The sequence below is a fragment of the Parasteatoda tepidariorum genome, chromosome 5, assembly GCF_043381705.1.
Source record: "Parasteatoda tepidariorum isolate YZ-2023 chromosome 5, CAS_Ptep_4.0, whole genome shotgun sequence".
Lineage (NCBI taxonomy): Eukaryota > Metazoa > Arthropoda > Arachnida > Araneae > Theridiidae > Parasteatoda > Parasteatoda tepidariorum.
Window position 1 is genome coordinate 34,160,645 of NC_092208.1, and position 21,336 is coordinate 34,181,980.

The 21,336-nt window shown below is 27.9% G+C and overlaps 1 protein-coding gene across 1 annotated transcript in view; it reads right to left on the reverse strand.

The window, feature by feature from the left end:
- LOC107436149 (exportin-4) overlaps nt 1–21,125 on the reverse strand; it is a 44,076-nt gene extending 22,951 nt beyond the window's left edge. The window contains exons 1-12 of the mRNA XM_043040328.2: nt 20,878–21,125; nt 14,200–14,305; nt 12,995–13,136; nt 12,126–12,267; nt 10,658–10,774; nt 9,096–9,255; nt 7,702–7,814; nt 5,667–5,824; nt 5,102–5,276; nt 4,840–5,013; nt 3,554–3,684; nt 584–711 (exon numbers count right to left, since the gene is read on the reverse strand). Coding sequence (XP_042896262.1) covers nt 584–711; nt 3,554–3,684; nt 4,840–5,013; nt 5,102–5,276; nt 5,667–5,824; nt 7,702–7,814; nt 9,096–9,255; nt 10,658–10,774; nt 12,126–12,267; nt 12,995–13,136; nt 14,200–14,305; nt 20,878–21,054 — 1,723 coding nt within the window. The 5' untranslated portion in view covers nt 21,055–21,125. The remainder of the gene's footprint in view (nt 1–583; nt 712–3,553; nt 3,685–4,839; nt 5,014–5,101; nt 5,277–5,666; nt 5,825–7,701; nt 7,815–9,095; nt 9,256–10,657; nt 10,775–12,125; nt 12,268–12,994; nt 13,137–14,199; nt 14,306–20,877) is intronic.
- Between the last annotated feature and the right edge of the window lie 211 nt (nt 21,126–21,336).

Sequence of the window (21,336 nt, forward strand, 5' to 3'; positions counted from 1 at the left end):
GTAGTTTGAACATTTTACAAATAAATAGGAATGTGTTAAAGAAGCTAAATTCAAGTGATACAGAAAAAAGCCGAAGCGTCCAGCACCTGTCCAATTATGATGTCAAATCAGTGCTAATGGCAAATTCTTTGAGTACCAATGAAGGTACTTTGTTTGCATCTCTAGTTTAATTTATGTAATTACCAATAAAGATATTTTGTTAGTTATTTTCTGTGAGTACCAATGAAGGTATTTTGTTTGCATCGTTAGTTTTCTTGATTTTATGAAACCATTTATCATATAATTTTAACACACGTTGTAGTTAAGTTTAATTACTTTGTAACGACACAGTAAAAAAGAATACAAACAATACACAACAGGTCAGAAAAACAAACTGACTTGTCAAGCAGAAATACACAGTATTAGACATTTATGTACTCTAAGTTGAAGTTTGCTAAAGCTTGGACATTAAAATGCAATTTATTTTAGAAGTAAAAAACTATTTTGAGTATGAAGAACAAGACTAAATTCATTCAGAGGAATTATACAATCAAACAATTGTTAAGCTGTCATAGAAAAACAAACTGAAAAAAGTGAATTATACCAGATATCATGACTAGCCAATGTATGTCTTCGTTCAAACAGTCAAGAACAGAGGTATCATTTGCTCCACCAGTCTGGTGAATTCTTTGTAACTGACCATGCAATCGAGAAATTCGGTCTTCAACTAATCTAAAATTGAAAACATGTTAAAATTAAAAGATATAAGAGATTACAGTAAGTTTAAAGATATTCATGAAAAAATTTCCAGCTGTTCAAAGTAAATTTGAAATCATTAAGTGCTTAACTATTTCTTAGAACATTCAAATTTGTTACAAACTTCGATAAAAGAAGTACTGTAAAAAAATTTAGAACAGGGTCAATTGTTTGTCAAGTGCGTGACAGAAGTTAATTTAACAAAATGTTTTATTTATTCATTTTTCAGTTAAACATTTTTCGACTGCACATAAGCAGTTTTGTAATTTTTCAGCTCAAATTCAAATAAGTATGAAATCTTTTATCATTGATATTCTTGCAGTTGAGTAAATCATCTAAGATTTTGCTAATTTAACATATAAAATAAAAATAAAATTTTTTATTGGCAATAACAAGTTTTCCTAAGTTATACAGTTTTAGTTTTCCATAATCATTATATTTTTTATGTTAATACCAAATTAAAAGAGAGTTATAAAGATATTAAAAATTAGTCTTGAGAAATCTTTTTCTTATCTTTTTCCCCCAATGCCCATCTGATTGACACTTGTCATTGAGGTATCAGTAGGGAAGATTTGTTAGCCACTCTTTCAGGGGCACAATATTAAGTGGGCCAACGTTGCTCCCACAGTCCACTATGTATATCTTCCCTCATTATTCTAGATCCTAATGATCTGAATCTTACTACGTGAAGATGGCTGCACATTTAGTTCCACCTACACTCTACCCAACTAACAATTTTTTTTGTGGGGATAAANAAAGACGGTTTCACTTACTTACAATTCTTCTTCAATTTGAAAAGATTTTGCTTCACCTGTTAATATTCCACAGATTTTCTTCATTGTTTGGAAGCCAGTGTAATAATGAAAATTGATAAAAATTAGTAAAAATTGGAAAAAATTAACAAAAAACTTTAAAAAATGCATTAAAATGCAAAATACGCCCCAAAATTTAAAGAAAAATGCCCTATAAATCTAAAAAAATGCTCTAAAAGACAAAAAATGTTCAAAAATGCAAATGTCATCAAAATCCGGGCCTTATTTATAACTATATACAAAGATTTTCAATGCAGTAGGATTCTTTGGCTTACTGCATAGTTAAATATTATTTTTTTTATCTTCTACAAATTTCAATTCAGATTTGTTAAATTTTTTTTTTTAAGAGATGAGGCATAACTGATCATGACTTTAGTGTCGCTCGCATATATCATCTCCAGTTGTAGTTTGCGTATTTTACTCAAAGCTCTGCCACAAGTTTTTTACACACCTTTCCGCAACCTGGGAGCGATAGAGAAATTTCAGTATTTCTACAATGGGTGCAGTGTCAGCAAAATGTGTGATTAAAATGCGTGAATGTCTTTCCTTGAGTCTTGCAGTCAGTATTGGGGAAGGATATACCACACAATAACACACTAATTAATGATTTCAAAGTGATCTGGTAATACAAAATTTCTAACAGTTTCTTTTCTTTGGAACAGTTTTTACTGGTTTTAAAATCTTTTCTATTTACAACCTAAGGACTTTCTAGACAAAAGTCAGCAATCTAGAATAGGGCAAAGGGAATGGATCATGATTTTCCAAGCTCTCGGGACCATGCCCAAAGTGATTGAATTTAAAATACACAGTAGTAGATATTGTTGGTAGATAGGAAATTGTTATAGCAAAGGCCAAATTTTGTACTACTAAAGATAAACCTTAGATTATTTAAAATCCTTAAAATTAGAATTTTCGTGTAGTATGTTGCAAGATTTTTGAAGATATCAAATCAGTGATAAATTCTAGTACTAAGCGTATCAGAAAAATACCAGTTTCCTTGTTAGTCCCAGGTTTTAGAAATGTGTGTTAAACTTGTTAGACACAACTAAAATAAAATATGACAGCATGAAGCTACAAATAGATATATCAAAAGATCTAAATCAGTTCCGACTTTTTTTTTTTTCTTTAAAAAAAAAATTATCAGATTTCAAATATGCAGATGGCATAAAAAAGAAACCTTAGTGATTCAATGAATTAAACAATATTACTCCATTAAAAATCTATGCAATTGTCTGTAAATAATGTAGAATTCACATAAATTGGATGGTTCGCTGGGTAGGTGGAATTTGATGTACAACTCCAAGATTGTTCTGATCTAGCATAATGAGCAAAAAGATATATTCAAAAAAATTATGAAAAATTGATGTACTTATGTTTCTTTCTAAAACCTTACATGAAAGTAAAAAATTAAATTCATGATCAAAATTTAAGTTATTTAGAATATTCAAATCATTAAACAAGCACAAAAAAGTAAAGCATGTTTAATTCATAAGTCTTGGCCAACTTAAAATCTTTTAAAAAAGATGAGATGTTTTCAAGTTTTCTCCCTGATAATTCCAGGTTTTCTAGATGAGTGGCCAACCTGTATAATTAAAGATAGAGTCATACAACTGATAACTTAAACTAATTTGAAACATTAATGATGGCTAAATAGTTGAAAGACACTTGAATACCTGTTGTAGATTTCTATAAACAAAGTTTTTAAAAATGAAGACTATTTCCAGACATGATTGAGCAAGTGCTTATCTCTTTAAACAATTTTTATAATTTTATTAGTTATTAATATCCTATTATATGCTTATGGCTTCGAACTTCAGATAATTTTGCCAGACTAATTTCATATTCAAGACCTGTTGAAGTGGTGATTATTGATAACTTGGTATTCTGTAATCACTTGTTAAGAATCACATATTTAAAAATACCAATGGGAAAAAAAAATTAAAAACAAATTGTAATCTAAGATTTAAAGTAGTTGTAAACTTTCACTCAATAGTTGTATTAAGTACCTCACTAATATAGGAACACTGTGGTCAATTACAAGTCTACCAAATACACCAATAGCTGTTAACTGATCACGATATTTGACTCTATCATCTTCTTCGATCTCATCTATTTCTTCTTTGTTGCTATTTCCTACCTGTATAATGTGAAAATAATAAATTGTAAACAGCACAAATTAGTTTGGGAAAAATTGCAGTTAATTTTAATTGATTAACTCCTCGAAATAAATACATAAATTTCTATGAATAAAATTACTCGTGAAAAACAATAAAAAAGTAAGTAAAAACAAAGATGTTATATTAAAAAAAAAACAAAAAAAAACATGGAACATAGAGCATAACAGAAATACTACATCATTCACCAGGCAATAATTATGGTACAATGCAGAAATCAGAATATAAAAAAAAGAGAAATATTTATGAGTGAATAATTACATCATTCACAAGGCAATAAATATGATATATTGTAGAAATAATGAATGAAAAACAAGAGCATAAAGAAATGTTTATGAAAAACAAGATGAAATATTTAAAAATGGATTTGACTAGAACAGAAATGACGTTTACAAAGTTATCACTGAATTGCAGAAATAAAATTCCCTTACTATTCCAGAAAAGACTTTTCTAAAATTCTAGAGCATATTTTTGTAATATATACACACAGTGTAAACACAACAATATTTTATTAGAAACATAAATATTTTTTTATTCAATAAGTATTTGCTTGTTGATAGGCAAATATTATGTCTTGAATGAAACAAAAATTCATAGAGTGAAGGTTTAAAATGTAAACTTTATAAAAATAAATTATAATTGAGACGAATATTTTGCATGCAAATTGGAAAAATTAAAAAACTCAATTCAATATAACTTATTAATAAAATTTACAAAAGGATGCTCCACATATTTTTGGCAATTTTTATGTTCTTATACAAAACCAGGAAAATGAATTAAAAAAAAAAGAGATTTTCTAATAATAAGAAATCCTTATATTAATAAATAGAAAAATGCACACAGATTAATACAGTAATATCTCAAACATACAGTAGCCAGTCAAAAAGACACCTTACTCTACAGTCTAACCATAAAAAACACCTAAATCTCCACAAAATTGCTTTATGGTTAGCTGTAAGCACCATATACTAATTTATTCTAACAAGCATTTAATTAAATGATTTTTAAAAGAAGAGTATCTCATATTTCCAAGCATTCAAAAGCTGATTATCTGTAATTTATTATAATATCCCTTAACATGATCTTCAAATCAGAATTTAAAGCACACATTTACTCACAGGGCCTCTATTTTCGTCAGGTGCTGAAAGATGGGTTTTTAAATAATGATTAAATATTTGGATTGCCGATTCTCTCAACAAATTGGATGGGAATAATTGGTTGTCCTGTAAAATAGTAGCCCACGCCTCGATGAGATGCTCAAATGCTTCCATATAGACTTTATCTTCCTGTTGCTGAAAAAAAGAATCCAAATACATTACTTTAGCACTAAAAACATACTCAAATCTAATTAAAAACTTTTAATCATTTATAAATTATTACTGATTCTTCCTGAGCTGCTCTTTCGGTGAAGTGACAAGTTAAATCAGTCAGTTTTAAAAGGTAAGCTTGTAAAACGTCCGGAGATATACTGGACATATAGGCATTGGGATAAAACACATGAAGACGACTAATCATATTGGACACTCCTATTACTTCATAGTCTTTCAAAGGACCACTAGAAAGAAAATATTTAATTACATTTCACTGTTTCTTAAATTTATTACGAATAAAAAAATGACTTTTTTAAATTGACTTGCCAAATTTACTTAAAGGAGAACATACTAAAGTAGTTAAAAAGGAAATATACATTTCAAAACTTTTTTCTATTTAACAAATTCTTGCTCTTTCATTATTTAAATAGCTAACTTTAAAAAAAAAAAAAAATAAGATTCAAGCCTTTTTTTTATTATCACTGATCATAAGGGAATAATATAGTCAGTACATGCATATAATATACTATATTACAACTGTGATTGACCACTGACATTACTTTCTAGAATATTACATCTGATTTTAATTCAAATTATTATTGAAAGTATATTTATGGATATAGGAAAAAACATACCTAGATAATAACCGCAGCAAATTTTCAATGAACCATCCAAGATACGTTGACCTAGCTTCCATTTTATTCATTACACTGCCATTTAATGATGCTAACTGATAAAAACACTGAAGAGTATGATGACACAGATCTGGATTTTCCCTAACTTGCCAGTGAAGCTATTAAAAACACAACTAAATTAGCATCAAGAGAAGTTAGCAAGATTTCACTGAAATTTAGAAGAAAAATTCCTGATTCTCTGATCTTTTAATGTTTTTTTAAAAAACATGTTAACATAATTCCAAACCACACATTTATTCAATACAATATTTTATCAGATAAAAATTTTTTTATGCAATAAATAATGATACTTATTTTTTGACAGAATAGTCAAATATTACACCTGGGATTATTAACTAATGGGATGGGAAATTTTACTACACAAATTTTTAAAAGTAGATTTATAATGCACTTTATATATAAATTATATACAAAAGCTTTTCCATATTTTATAAAACATAAAAAAATGCATTACTCTCTAATATTGTTTTATCTAAAATCAAATTCTCTGACAATTCTATGTTTCATGACAGAGTTTTAAATATAAGCTAACCATTTAAATAACACACAGCATTTTTTAAATTCTTTTTTGACGTAGATAGAACTTTGTAGGATGCTAAATATTTTCAATGATTATTTTATTTTATTTCATTAGTCATTGAACAGTCGACCCAATTGTGGGTTTACGACTACAAATGTTCAACTCCGTAGTCTTGTAATTTTGAATCTAATCCAAAAGACAAGGGAGCTTATTTATCAAGTATTGGGAGAAATTTGCCTTTGTGGAGGACTTTTTGGTGGAACATGGAGAGGAAAACCACGAAAACATCCAGAGGCTAGCCGGACCACTGAGGTCACTGCAAGACGGGGGCAGAATTCGTATCTACCAGCTATCGATGGGATTCAAACCTGGTTCACCTCATTGGAAGGCAAACACTCTATCCCCTGAGCCACTGCAGCCCTCAGCAATTATTATTTTTAAATCAGTTGTTGAACAGCTGACCCAATTTTGGGTTTACGACTACCGATGTTCAACTCTGAAGCCTTGTAATTTTGACAGATTCAACATGCATCAGTCACCATTTACTACACGGGGAGTCTTTGACTGTCGGGGATCAAATCCATGAACTCTTGGACATGGGCCCAGTGCCCTACCAGCCAGGCTAGTAATCTTTCAGTTAAATCTAAAAAAATTTTTTATTCACCCACAGATTATTATAATTAATATTTTGCCAATGATAACGAACCCTGCATGAAATAAGTATTTACTATTAACAAAACAGTCCATTATTAACAAAAATTAAGATTTTCTACTGATCATTTAGTTTTAACTCACACACAGTGCTTGTTAAGCATAGTTCTAAAAATGAATCATAAACTCGCAGGAATTTTTTTTAATGAATTTGATATATTGTTTAGAAATATTAATTTCCTTCTGATACCAATTTCTTTGGAAAGTCGCTAAAAATTTCGTAATATTAGCTTCCACTTTCAAATTAAAACTTATATTCTCCAACCTTCGGATCTACATATATTTACTAAGAGAAAATAAAATAATCTGGTAGCAACAAACATAACAATATGTCCCATATATAAAAAAATTTAATATAACTATCCTGTATTAGTTTATTTAATTATTTTTGGTAGCATTAAAAAAAGGATATATTAAAAATTCCATGGAAAAACAATTTTTTTTTTGCCCACATAATTTTCAATTTTAATAATTTTTAGTCATTTTACATAAACAACTATAACTGTGACTTTTCAAATAAAATAACAGTTTTCAAAGGCTTGCTTTAAGAAAATAAATAATTTTATTGGATCTTTATATACACATATTTTCATAATAGACAAACTATCAAGACTTTACTTCATACTAATCAAACCTTTATTCTAACAGTTAAATATTTATATTGATTGAAGATAGGTTAATGAGTAGAAAATTATGCTTACAGTATATAATTGTACAAATAAAAGGCAAAAATTTTAATCTGACCTTGAAAAATAAGCCTATCACATTTGGATCTAAAAACACATCATGCCATTCACTGTTAGGTCTTAAGGCAGGACTTGGCTGAGACTCAAACATCCCAACCAATTTCCTAGGTACTTATACATAGCTAAGGATTTATAATAAGACATTATACAGTTTCAGAGTTCAAATGATATGAAAATGCTAGGCTGCAGCAAGAACAAAAAAAACTATAAAAAATGAAAAACAAAAGCAAATATTCAATTGAATAATAAACTTTAAGCACTAACTTTTAACTAAAATTAAATGGCTATGAAAAGAATTAGTAGAAATATTACTTGAGAAAAATTTACTGGTCTTTTCGCATAGTTTCAATAAAAACAAAACAAAAAATGAGATTTAATTTGAAAAAAAAAAGAGGATTATGTGCTTCTCTAATAATAATTTATTTCTTCTATAAAAACTGTTTTTATGTTACATTTAAATGTATAGTATAAAATTAGAATTTCAAATTATCGAGATACATAAAATTATTATAAAGATGTTGAAAAAACAAAGCATTGTTCATAGAATTGTAAACATATAGCATATACTGTGCTAGATACTAGTCACTAAAAATTTCAGGCCTTGTCATTTCTTAATGAAGAATAACATTACTTCTTAGCTTTAAAAGAATGTTCACACAAACTTAAAATATTCCATATTTTAAGTAGCGATCTCTTTTAAAGTTATAGTATGATTTTTTTAAAAATGAAATCTTATTGGAACTCTTTCTCAGAGTTCAATTATAAATTTTAATATTAAATATTAGATTTTTTAAAATTCCAATTATTATAATATCAAAATAAAGTAAGAAATGGCATAATAGCTATAAATTTTTAGAGGAAACTAGGAATTTTTTTAAAAAAAAAACTACAATTTCACATAAAAAAAATAATTAAAAAAAACTAGTGGCACCTGTTTTGTAGTGAAATTAGGCACTTAAAAAGGGCAGAAGTAGAATTATTTATTCATTGCAAAAAGTAATATGTAGAATTCATTTTATTAGAAAAAAAGTAGATAATAAAAAAGAATCAAGACTAAAATTTAGAAAATTATAATACACAGACTTGAGGAGACTAAAACTGAAAAATAGAACCAAATAAATATTTTTAAAAAAATATTAAAATTACAAAAAGAGACTTAGGGAGTAAAAAGGGACCTACTTGGTAGCCCTCTGTATAAAGTTGGCTTAATTAAAATAATACAATACCATAAAAACACTTCTGTATATTTAATGAACATGTATATATATTTTTTTTAAATACAAGGAAGTATTTTAAATGGAGGTACTTAGCACCAGAAAAAAGATAACTAAAAAAATTGTTAATGCATTAAATAATGCAAGAAATAGTATAAGAACATCATAAAAAGGATACAAATCATTGCAAACTGAAAATTCCATGTAAGAACCTGTTCAGCAATTATTAGAAATTTTTTGAAGAGTTTAGTAGTCTCAGGAGGAATAGGTGAGCCAACTTTGTTCAATTCATTGAGACCTTGCAGACAAAACTGAAACAATCTCTTCAAATCTGTTTTCTGCAAAAATGAACATTAAAAAAGAATAATTTAAAAATGCAAAAACTTAAAACAATAAACATTTCTTAAATTTATGACATTTAAATATATGACAGATTACTATCTGACACATATTCAAATGTTAGAAGAAGGGAATCATATTTAAGATTGATTTTAAAGAAAAAATTTATCAGACAAGAAAAGTAATTTTCAGATTAAACAGCAGATTACTTTTCATCAGTTTTTGTTTTTTTAAAAAAAAAAGGATGAGAAAATGTTGCCACAGAAAAGTGAGGATAAAGTAAGAAAAAAAAAATCTATAATCTATAACTAAATATATCTTTTTAAATCTATAACTAAAACCTTGTCTCTTTTCTCCAGGTGTATGTCCAAGCTTCTAGTTTAATAAAGTTTCCACAGGAGAAAAAAGGAAGACAAATGTTGCAATTCCAAAATCTTAATTATAATCATTGTCTCTTCTCGTAACAATACACCCTAGATTCAATCTCGTTAATGTTCATTACCCTAGATATTATTTTCCAATGTTCTTGTTAAGCTTCAGCAGTATGGTAAAAGTATATCCTTTGAAAAAGCTTGAAATATATGTAACTCCCTTTAAACTCAAAAGACTTTATTTCAATATTACCATGTGCAAGTTCACCCTGTTTAATAATATTTTTTTTTCTCTCTGATTTTTTTTATTGCACTTAGTGTAAGTATCAGTTCCATCGCTTCTTAGGCATAACTAGTTATATTTAAAATACCTCCAATCTTTTTTCTTTTAAATTTTTCTTGGCTCATTTTATATGAAAATTACACTACACAAAGAAAGAGTAAGAATTCTTTTTGTAGCTCAATTGTAGGCTTCCCCTGCATAGAGTTTGGTTCAATTTTTATAAGAGTTTTTTAAAATTAAACTTGGATTTAAACAGCACTGAGTTTATCTACAACTTTTAAAAATCATTATATTTGATTATATACATATATATGTTAGATGAGGCCGCATTTTTTTAACAATAATATTTGTGTGAATGTGTTAGAGTAGGAGACAAATTTGAATTTATGATCCAGTGGTAGCATTTCAATTGTGAGGATACATTTTTTTTCTTCTTTTTGTTTTAAAGAGGCATTTTAAAGAAATAATATGCATATTATGTCTGAATACAAATAACAAAGTAAATTCTAAAAACTGTTAAAATTCGACAAATTAATATTTTTTTCTTGCCTAAGAATTAAAGAAGATGAGAAAATATACATTTTTAAAAATATTTACTATCCTTAAACATTGTTAATTCCTTGAATATTATTGCTGTCATACTAAATAGCATAAATACTTAACAAATAACACTATTTAATTGTGTAATGTCTATTACAAACACTGTTTTCAAAGTTTGAATAAATATAAGTTGAAGACTCAAAATACCTCGAACTTCCTTTTAGCCATCAAATGTGTTTCCCATGTAAGGCCCACATCGCTGGCTCTTGTGGAACTTGAAAACTCATTTAGTAAAGCTGTTAGTATGGAACACCCAATAGCTTGCTAAACATAAAATAAAGAAGGATTATTACGCACACCGTAATTATAGTATGATTATACATAACACTACTAAAAAACTGTTCAGTAAAGGTTTTTCTTTTCAATAAAAAAATATGTCCGTTTTAAAGGCTGTGAAAATTCTCCAAATAATTTAATGATGCCCGTAGCCAAATTTTTCAACAAAAAATAAGCACCTTTTAAGCAGTTTTCAAGCACTCAAAAAATATTTTTTAAAAACATCATAATTAAACAGGGTTGGCAAGTTTTTGACAGTTGATGGTTTTATCCGGTTTCATTTACAGTGACAAAGACGATGGCGCGTTACAAACGATGAAATTAACAAGAGAAATGAAATTTTCTATCACTAATAGAGAACAAAAAATTGACAATGTTTAGTTGGTTCCCACAATCAGCAAAAATTCGAGAGATTTTTCGATTCTATTACAGAGAGGGGAAAATGTAATCTGAAATTGAGAATCTCTTGCAAAATGCAGCAGGGTTGCACACAAGAGTTGAAAATCCTTACCACTGAATTCAGCTCAGTATACGCAAGTGCGGACTCGCAAGTATTTCATCAAACATTTAAAACAAATGGTGCTTTCATACAGAAATAGATTGGGGTTGAATTAATTGTGAAAACGTTGAATAGAACAATGTCTTTTTGCATAATTTGTGGCGAAAATCAACATGGTAAAGAAAAATATCACATTTCGGAACAGGGAAAATTAAGCACTTTTTAAAAACATCCATGGAAAAAAGCACCTTTAAGGGCTTTTAAAAAACGAAAATAAGCACTTTTTAAAAACGCTACGCACCCTGTGTCAGTTTATTGAGGTAGTAATTATTAATAATTACTGCAATTAATTGTTGATTAATTGTGGTAGTAAGTACTACCAATATTATGGTAATACGTACTACTACTTACTGGTACTGTGGTAATAATTTTTTACAGTCCTTTGAAATGGCAATACCAAAAGAAAAAATAATTGTCAATGCACAAGAAAACAATTAAGACTGCCTTGCATGCTACAGAATCAACTATATTTTTGTTTAATACTACTTCAAGAAGGACGAAAAAAGGTAAGTAATGCACACAAATGTTATTACATTAACAGATCAAATGAGAAATTTTGCAAAGAAATTTTAACTAGCCTCTTGATACACATTTTAGTAAGCTGTATATACCTAAAGAAATCAAGTTTCCATGTCCTTACATTTTCAATCATATTGCTTATTTAATGTTTTTAGAAATATGCTGGCAAAATTAAGTAAGAATTTAAAACAATTTACTAAGAAAAAGATATTTTAAAGTATTTTACAAGAGCAAAAACTAAAAAATAATTTTCTGTCATACCATAGTTGAATCGCCACTGCTAATTAATTGTGACACTTCAGTTAGAAAATCAGCCACAACCTCTGAGTCCTGCTCAACACTTGTGCGCTTCACCATAATAGCTACAACCAACAACAGTTGCTCTCTAACATAGTTCTGTAAGCTAAGATATAAATTTTAAAATTAATTAACAACTTTTAAAACATTTTTCATAATGTAAAATCTAAATACAGTTAAAATCTGTTATAATGACAATTTATGAAAGAAGATAAATTGCTATTATAAGCAAATACATAGATTTAATGCTTGATAAAAAAACTTTATTGACTTCAAAGAACATGAAGATTGTGATAAAAGTCAACATGCTTTAATTTTTTGGAGGCAACTTTAGGTTTTGTGTTTCAAATCACTTTTTTATTTCTCTCTTTCATTAATGTCTAGCAAGTTTTGATAATGGGCCTCTATTTTTGAGCACTTGAAACATGTTAACTTTTATTGCCATCTTTATATGTTTTGAAACCAATGAAGTTTTTAACAAAGCATATATTTCCACTTCAATTTCTGGGGATTAATTTAACATGTATTGCATTAAAATAGCTATCGAAGAACTAAAAAATGAAACTGACAAGTTTACCTAGTTTTCATTTATTTTGAACAACTGTTTAGCACATATCATCTTTAAAGTTGTTAATCAATTAGTCTTTTTATTAGTTTACTTTTTTTGAACAAAATTTATATACAGATATTGTCTTTTAGCTTACCTTTAATTATTTCTCAAAAGCTTCAAATTTTTCTCTTATTTTGATAATGAATTACTTTGAGAAATTATGCAACTTCTTTAAATAACTCATTTCATATACAGAAGAATTTATTTAAGAACAATACTTTACCAATGGTTTTGAATAACAAAATTCAATAGACCAGTCCGGAGTTGATCCTTATTTGTTTGTTCCATTAATTTCCATTCTCTTATAACAGCTTGTTTCAAAAGAGATGCTGCTTGAAATTGTACATAGTCAGATTTACTGTTAGCTAAAAACAAAAATAACACCATAAAGTTTATAAATAAATAAAAGCAAGCAAATCAGAAATCAATAAAGACCCAGTACATTGAAAATTAAAAATATAGATATGTAACATACAGTAAAAGTCAAACAATTCTGAATTAGTCTGATCAGAAATCTCAATAAAAAAAATTTTTTTTTGTCGCAGTACTAAAGAAGTTTTGCAAAGAATTTCCTAATATTTCTATATTTTCAAAAGTTAATACTCCTAAGTTAGAAAAAATGTCACTTAATACTTTTTCTCCATTAAATTCTTCAATTATTATTTATTATATAAACAGACACATTTTACTGAATATATATCTTATCTTCGACTTAAAATTTTATTTTTAAATAAAATGCAAAGCATCAAGACACACATAGAATTATAAACGGTCATAGAACAGCAAATTGTCTCGCAATGTATTAAAAATATAGAACTCACATTTTTAAGAAAGAGTTTAATAACAATAAGTGTGGAAATTAAAAATTAATCTTTAATTTAACCTTAATGCACTGACAATACCACTAAAATAGTTGTTTTTTTCCCCTTAATATTTAAAACAAAAAAGCGACAAATTTTTTTCCAAATATATCATGCGTAAGTGATGAATACAGAATTTATTTTTTAGCACATAAATTTTAAATACACCAAATTATTTATTTACTAAATTCAAATATTTACATTAACAATTTTAAAGTTGCTGCACTGACTAATACAATACTATTTTTCTTCTTAATTATTCAAACAAAAGAGCAATTATTTACTTTTTGAATGTTTCATGCCAATAAGATGAATTGATAGATATGAAATTTATTTTCAAGCACATTAATTTTTAAACACATTAATGTGCTTAAATATAAATTTAATCTGTTCGAAAAAGCAGTTAAATATGTCGTTGACAGCATTGTGTCATTAGTTTGCTGTCAATGACTTTTCTGTAATTTTGTTACGCTATAGTTATTATATAAGTTTAAAATAGTTAGATTTGTTTAGTAAAAGAAATTTTAAACAAAAATAAATCATTAAGAATAAGGTAAAATAGAATTACCAAGAATATATTGACACATATGAAATGGATTCTTTGACTTTTGAAAATTCAAAAATACTGATTCTGCACAATGCCTTTGTTCACTATTTATAACATTTGGAGGTGCCTAGAGGAAGAAAAAAAATCAAGTTTTATGAAAGGAAAATATAACTAAAAAAAAAAAAAAAAAAAAACCCTAATAAGCACACATATTTTTATAAAGTCATGATACAAAACCACTCCGAATTTTGGAATCTTTATTAACAATCAAGGTAGGTTTTTTTTCTTTTTTCAAATAAGCTTAGTAATAATAAATTTTTATTTTGCTATTTTTTAATTAAATGATTAAATAGAAATGTGAAAGAATTACAATATGGAAATAGAGAGCAGGGGTCTGTCTAGGTTTTATTGAGAGGTACCTATTTTGTGAAAATTAAGACATAATTTGTGAAAATTAAAAATTATATTAACAATCAACACAAAATATGGTAAAAATATGGATTTATCGTTTCTTACGGAATACAAAATAAAATTGTAGAAAAAGGTATTTTGTGAAACTACCGTTTTTCCTTCAGTTGGATTTGTGAAGGTACTGCTAAACGGTAGTAAATTTGGCCAAGACAGCCTCTTGGAGAGGAAATAATAAATTTATTATTACATTTATTATGCCTGTTTTCTATTTCATTAAAGAAATATTCATAGGAAATAGTTACTTCTTTTCTAATTTATGCAATTGCTAACTACATTTAGTTTTTATCTGATTCATCCTAAATTATTCGGATATCAAGATTTTTGCTTAGTATACCTACTATTCTGATACATCTTATAAGCTGTAGGCTAGAGGTTAATAAATTCAATTGAGATCATGATAAAATAAATTTTCACAATATCCTTAGGGAACCTTAATTAATAAAATACTGTCATGTGGGGCTACTTAACTTTGTGCAAATTCGTATTTGGCACTTTTCAAGTGCTGCTATTCAGTATTATGTTTTTTTTCAAGTTAAAAATGTGTGGAATTTGAAGATAGAAGTCTCCTCTATTGCCACAAATTTTTTTTCGAATTTTAAAACAATCTCAGAGTGTGTTTTGTTTATCTAATGTCAACAACTTTCCGAGAACGTCGGACATCGAAAAGTGTGCGTGGAAACTTTAGCTGTGAAATGCAAAGACGCTGATAAAACAATTGTCGTAAGTGCAAAATTTTTCATTTATATATTACAATTATATCATGTTAGCGTTAATAAATGAAAATTAATAAACGGAAAATGAAAAAAATGCACTGTGCAAAAGTACTTTGTGCAAAGTTTCATGCATTTTTTTTTCGACAGAAAAACTATCAGACGTTATAAAAAAAATACCTAGAACGAGAAACTACCATGATTACACTTTAGAAAAGCTGCAACAATGTTTGCAAGCAGTTGCTGGTGGTATGCCGATTGCAAAAGCTTCTCGGAAGTACAAAATCCACAGAAATACTATCTCTAATAAAATTCACAAGAAACACGTGAAACGTGCTGGTAAACTGTTATTTTTCTTCTACAAAGATTTTTCTAATGAATTAATCAACGATTTAACACACAAAAATATATTTTATAGGACATCAGGTGATTTTGACANTGTATGATGCAAGTTAAGCATGTTATGTTCAAATTTATCAATATTATAAATGTTAATGAATATGTAATAATTATTACTTTTGAAATTTCATCCATTTTATTGTTCAAAAATGTATATGGTTTCCTTTTGTTTAAACTCAAATATTTTGAAATAAATATACTTTTTAAGAAAAAAATTCTTTATAAAAAATAGTTTAACGCTGAAAATTATTTTTTAACTAATATTTTTACATATCCAGGGTTCATACAGATATCAGAAGAAGAAATCCAAGGAGTATCCAAGGAGTCCAAAATTTTAAGGACTTGTCAAAAATTTAAAAACTTTGTGTAAAAGATAACTAGAATTTTTTTTTAAAAGCAGTTATTATAAGGAACTTGCAAAAATGTATATTTTGTATATTTTTTTCCAGCCCTTTGGAAATAAATTTTGAATTTGTCGAACTTCATAAATCAAAATAAATAAAGCTATCACTTTTGCACATAAATACATTTTTCAGTTTCAAATATTGTAATAAATCTTGTTAAAGTACAGATGTTAAAGATTAGCATAAAAACCTAACAATCTTATATTTTTAAATTTGAATACATAAGAAAAANCTCAAAAAAAAAAAAAAAATTACAGTAAATTATAAATTAAATTTTCTTGTAAAATTAAAATTATTTGCTAATTGTTAAAGTACAGATGTTAAAGATTAGCATAAAAACCTAACAATCTTATATTTTTAAATTTGAATACATAAGAAAATCTAAGGCATTTTAAACCAAAAAAAAAAAAAATCACAGTAAATTATAAATTAAATTTGCTTGTAAAATGTAAAATTAAAATAATTTGCTGTTATTTTTTTTCTTCTAACTCTTGCAATTAAATTTTTTTTCTTTTAAAGTTTTTCGTAAACTATTAGATTTTGACAGATAAGTCATCATTTAGTTTCCTTGTTTGGACAGCAAATTCATCAGCGGACTTAGTAAGTTCATCTATGCCACTGGTCGGCAAACTTTTTAGCCAAAGAGCCAAATGTGAACATTACAACAATTTTTAAAACAAATTGGGAGCCAAATCTGCTTGTTTGGTAAACTTTTATTACACTAAATAAGTAGTACACTAAATAAAACTAAAATTCATACTTAATAAATATTTATTAATGCGAACAATGTGCTTGCATCTCCTTGGAAAGTTTGAGTAAGTCAGGTTTGTATGCTGTTGTTTTTAATTTTAGGTATGATTCCACATTCTCATCAATGAGAGGACTTCTCAGTTTACTCTTGATAATGTTCATGCTTGAAAAAGATTGTTCGTATATATATGTAGAACCGAAAAGGTAAAGAACAGCAAACGCGAGCTTTTTCAGCTGATCGTAAGAGTCAGGAATACTATTCTAAGCGTTGAATATGATCATGTCTTCCTTCTCCAGGTCATTCAAAGCAGACCACTTGTGTTGTGATGCCAATTTGTACCCCCACTCCTTTAGAAAAAGTATGTGCGCATGCTTGTGGTACCTTTGTATCACACAGGAGTACCCCGAAAACATACATACAATTTCAGCCTGTAGCTTGTACATGGTTTGTGTTTACGTTTACGAAAACTAATAAACTTTAACTCGATGTTCGTTAGGTATTTTTACTACAATATGGAAGAATTTACCCCGACCCGCCCTTATTTACGGCATACGGGTAAATGTTTATTAAAATCCAAAAAAAAAAATTATCCAGAGAACAGTAGAAACATAAATTACATAAAATACACATCAGACATGGCAACAGCCCATGAACATGGCGGGCGTAGAACAGCTAAAATCATGTAAGGTGCTAAACATTAAAACANCGAATGCTATTATGCGGCAATCATTTAGATTAAAATCGTGGAAAACATTAAAATCAATACAATTAAAAAAGCTAAAAACCGAGTTAATGTATATCAGCCACAGCACCGGTCCAAGTGATTTTTACTACAATATAAAATTTTAATTACCTATCTATCTTTTAATTTAAACAAAAAATTATACATGTTCTCTATTTATAGAAGAATTTTAATTTATCAAAATAAGATGTAATTTTTTTTCTTAACAAGTTTTTTTTAAAATGAAAATATTATTGCGCCTTCCGTGGACATTTGTGCCAGAGCCGCACTTAAGGAGCCAAAGAGCCACATGCGGCTCCGGAGCCGCACTTTGCCGACCACTGATCTATGCAATGCAATAATATAAGGAGTCTCTAAGGACTAATTTGGAAATCTAAGTAGTAGTTCCAAGTACTCCTTGGAGACTTTTTTATTTCCAAGGAGTATAAGGAGTCTGTACGCACCCTGCATATCTTGATGTTTTTGTTATTAAAAATGTCAACAATTAACTTTTTTAACAATTTTATGCCAATATTTTACTAAAAACATGATTAATCAACTGAATTCCTATCTCTGTACAAAGTAGCCCCACTTGGCGGGCTACTTTGTGCAAGGTATGTTTTGACTTATTATTTGTAAATATTACATACAAATTATGCCAACATTGATCAAATTCACTCGTCTGAGTCCAGTTATGAATATAATATCAATAAATTTTACTAAAATTTGAATTAACATAGTTTTTTTACATGTCAAAGTTCAAAAACTGCGAAATCCTGCACAAAGTAGCCCTACATGACGGTACCTAATTTTGTTATACAAGCTTACATGCGGATTAAAAACTATTGAGATACAATTTTTTTTCAGGATATGGACATAAATTTTTATGGAGGTAAGTAGTTCTACATCTTACACAACTTGTTCTACCTTGCAACATATTTTAAAGTACGTTCTGTCTGTTAGATCTCTTTTTTTAAAGAGCCATTTTAGGAATGTCACATCATTTTGACCAAAGTCATATTTAGTGGAGAACAACTAAATTGGTATTTCACTCTTCACACGACATATATGTGAGCATTTTGCATCAGAATTAAGGTCATATCTCTCCAAAAAAGGTAAGAGTGACACCCTAACAAACTAGTAAATAAATAATTAATTAGTTTATGCATTTTTCTTCTTTAAATTTCTGTTTGTGTAGTTTTTGACTTAATGCTATGCATAACAGAGATGCTCACATATCACATATTTAAGCAAGCACCTCACCCAATTAGTAACTACTGACATCTCAGCTAATAATATGAGGACTCCAGCTATAATTAGCTAAAAGAACTAGGAACTTGTGGTCGGAAAACCAGTTATAGTTTAAATCAACTGTAGTTCAAACATAGATTTTAGAAATTTTTTTTATGTGGATAAAACTTAAGGATGAAGTTCAGTTCTGTATTTAGAAAACAGCAAGATGCCATTTACTGAAATCCTTAAATTACAATTTTAATTAGAATACTATTTGTATAAATAAAATAATTAAAAAAATAAATGAATTGAAACTGAGTAAGAAATTAAAATTGTCTCCTAAATTCATCATCTCACTCAATATATCTGTACATATACATAAAAACGTGAGTTTCCCCAAATATACTTTTTTCCTTGACTACTTACAGTTTAAGGAAGATTAAAGGAAAATTAACCCGATTCTATGTGTAAATCGATACAAATTAGCCCTTTTTTCATTAACCTATAATAAACAAAATTGACTTTTCAAATGCAAATAATGTTTTCCTTTTGCCAAGTAAAATTGAAATTTAAAAAAACAAACAAAAATAATTGAGGATACTTCCATAATAGGGGCCAACTGCCAGATAGTTTAAAACTTATAATTTTTTTTTTTTTTTTAAAAAGCAGATAAATTTAACTATTCAATTATTTGTCTTATTTTGCTCAGTTTCTTTAGAGTAAATTTTTGGGAAAGAACTTTTTTCTCATAAATTCAAAGCAATAAATCACTTTTTGGTTACGCGTAGGTAATGTTTCAGATTTACTTAATTTTGATCCTTGCTAAGATGCATGATCAAATATTAGCATGGTTCATGAAGCTTTGATAGAAGAAGCTTGGGAAAACTGCTGCTAACAGTACAGCATAAGCTATTTTTAGTAAAAGATCCTTCAAAATAAAATTCGCTTTAAGAAAAATATCTCAAAAAGATCAATACCAAGCAAGAATTCAATAAATGTTTAAAAATTCGAAGAATAAAGATATTATAATAAAAAAACAAACTCAAAACCACAAATGAAGGAGTTATGAGATAATATTAATCTTTTCAATGTGGGTCTCAGTACTGTTAAGTGGCACCAAAACAACTGCATGCTGTCTTTACAATTTGTATTTTTTAGAAAGATTTTCTTATCATAATCTACAGTCGAATAATCGCCAAGACTTAGCATCCTCCGAGCAACAGCTTACAAAGAACTAAAAAAAAGCATCACAGAAGAGGACAAACTCAAAGGGTTTAACTCCTAGCCAACACCGCACAAACGTTTACATGTTTCTTTTAGAAAAAATTACATTTTTAAAATTCATTTGGCACTTTTAGAGATTGTAATTGGCCATTGATTGTAACATCCTTTTACTAATTAATTGTAATAACTCTTTTTCATATTTGCAAAGCTTTTATTTAAAACATATTAAAAGTGATATTTTTTTCACTATTGCATTGGAAGAAAGATAGGATTTAAGAAAAATTTGACTCAAATACTGGGCCAAAGCATACAGACAATTGTACTGACTGATGAACCCTTTTAACATTTGAAAATTTAGATTTTTTGAGCAGAAACTTAAACAATTTTATCAAATAATTAAGGGGTAATGAATAGACATTTATTTATGACGGCTGTTAGAAAATAGAGGAGATAATGATGGACTATTATGCATCAAATAACAATAGTTATTATTTAATAGTAATATTTAAGCTTGAAGATATATGAGGATGTCAACAACGCGAAAGAGCGATTACACGGACCAAATAAAAATAATAAAATTCAGAATGATTCCTGCAGAAATTTTTTTAACAGAAATGTTATACTCATCCAAAAAAATCAGATGCATAAGCAATAATGTGTGCAAAATATTTTAATTAAGAGAAATCTTAGAAAAAATACATAGATATCCATTAAAAAAATCTATCAACATAGTAACAACAAAAAGTATATTTGTATCGAATCTATGAATTGAGACGAAACATATACCAATAATATTTCGGCTGAATTCTCCAATTGTCGCATAACTTGTTCTGGATCCATAATGGAATAGAATTTAGAGTCTGAATCAAGAACAACAAATATTAAGTTCAGTCTCTCATCATTGCTACTAATTTCGATATTTTGAAGATTATCAACAAAACAAGATTTAAGCTCGAAGAGCATTGACACTCGATCGGGCAAATCAAACAACACGTGAATACCGTGAAATAAAAAGAGGGCGCTAAATGCAGATCAAATGATAATTACATTTATTGAGCTTTATTACATTCCATTATTAAATTATATAATTTTAATATTTCGTAAATGGCTGTTGCTTGGCTGACCGCCTTTTTAATAAATAGAGGCATTTGATTGGTCGATTACATCATCGTTTTCATCGTTATCGNTCAATCACGTTCAAAAAGCGGGCATCCAAGCAGTTGGCGATAAATTTCGTTTGGCAAT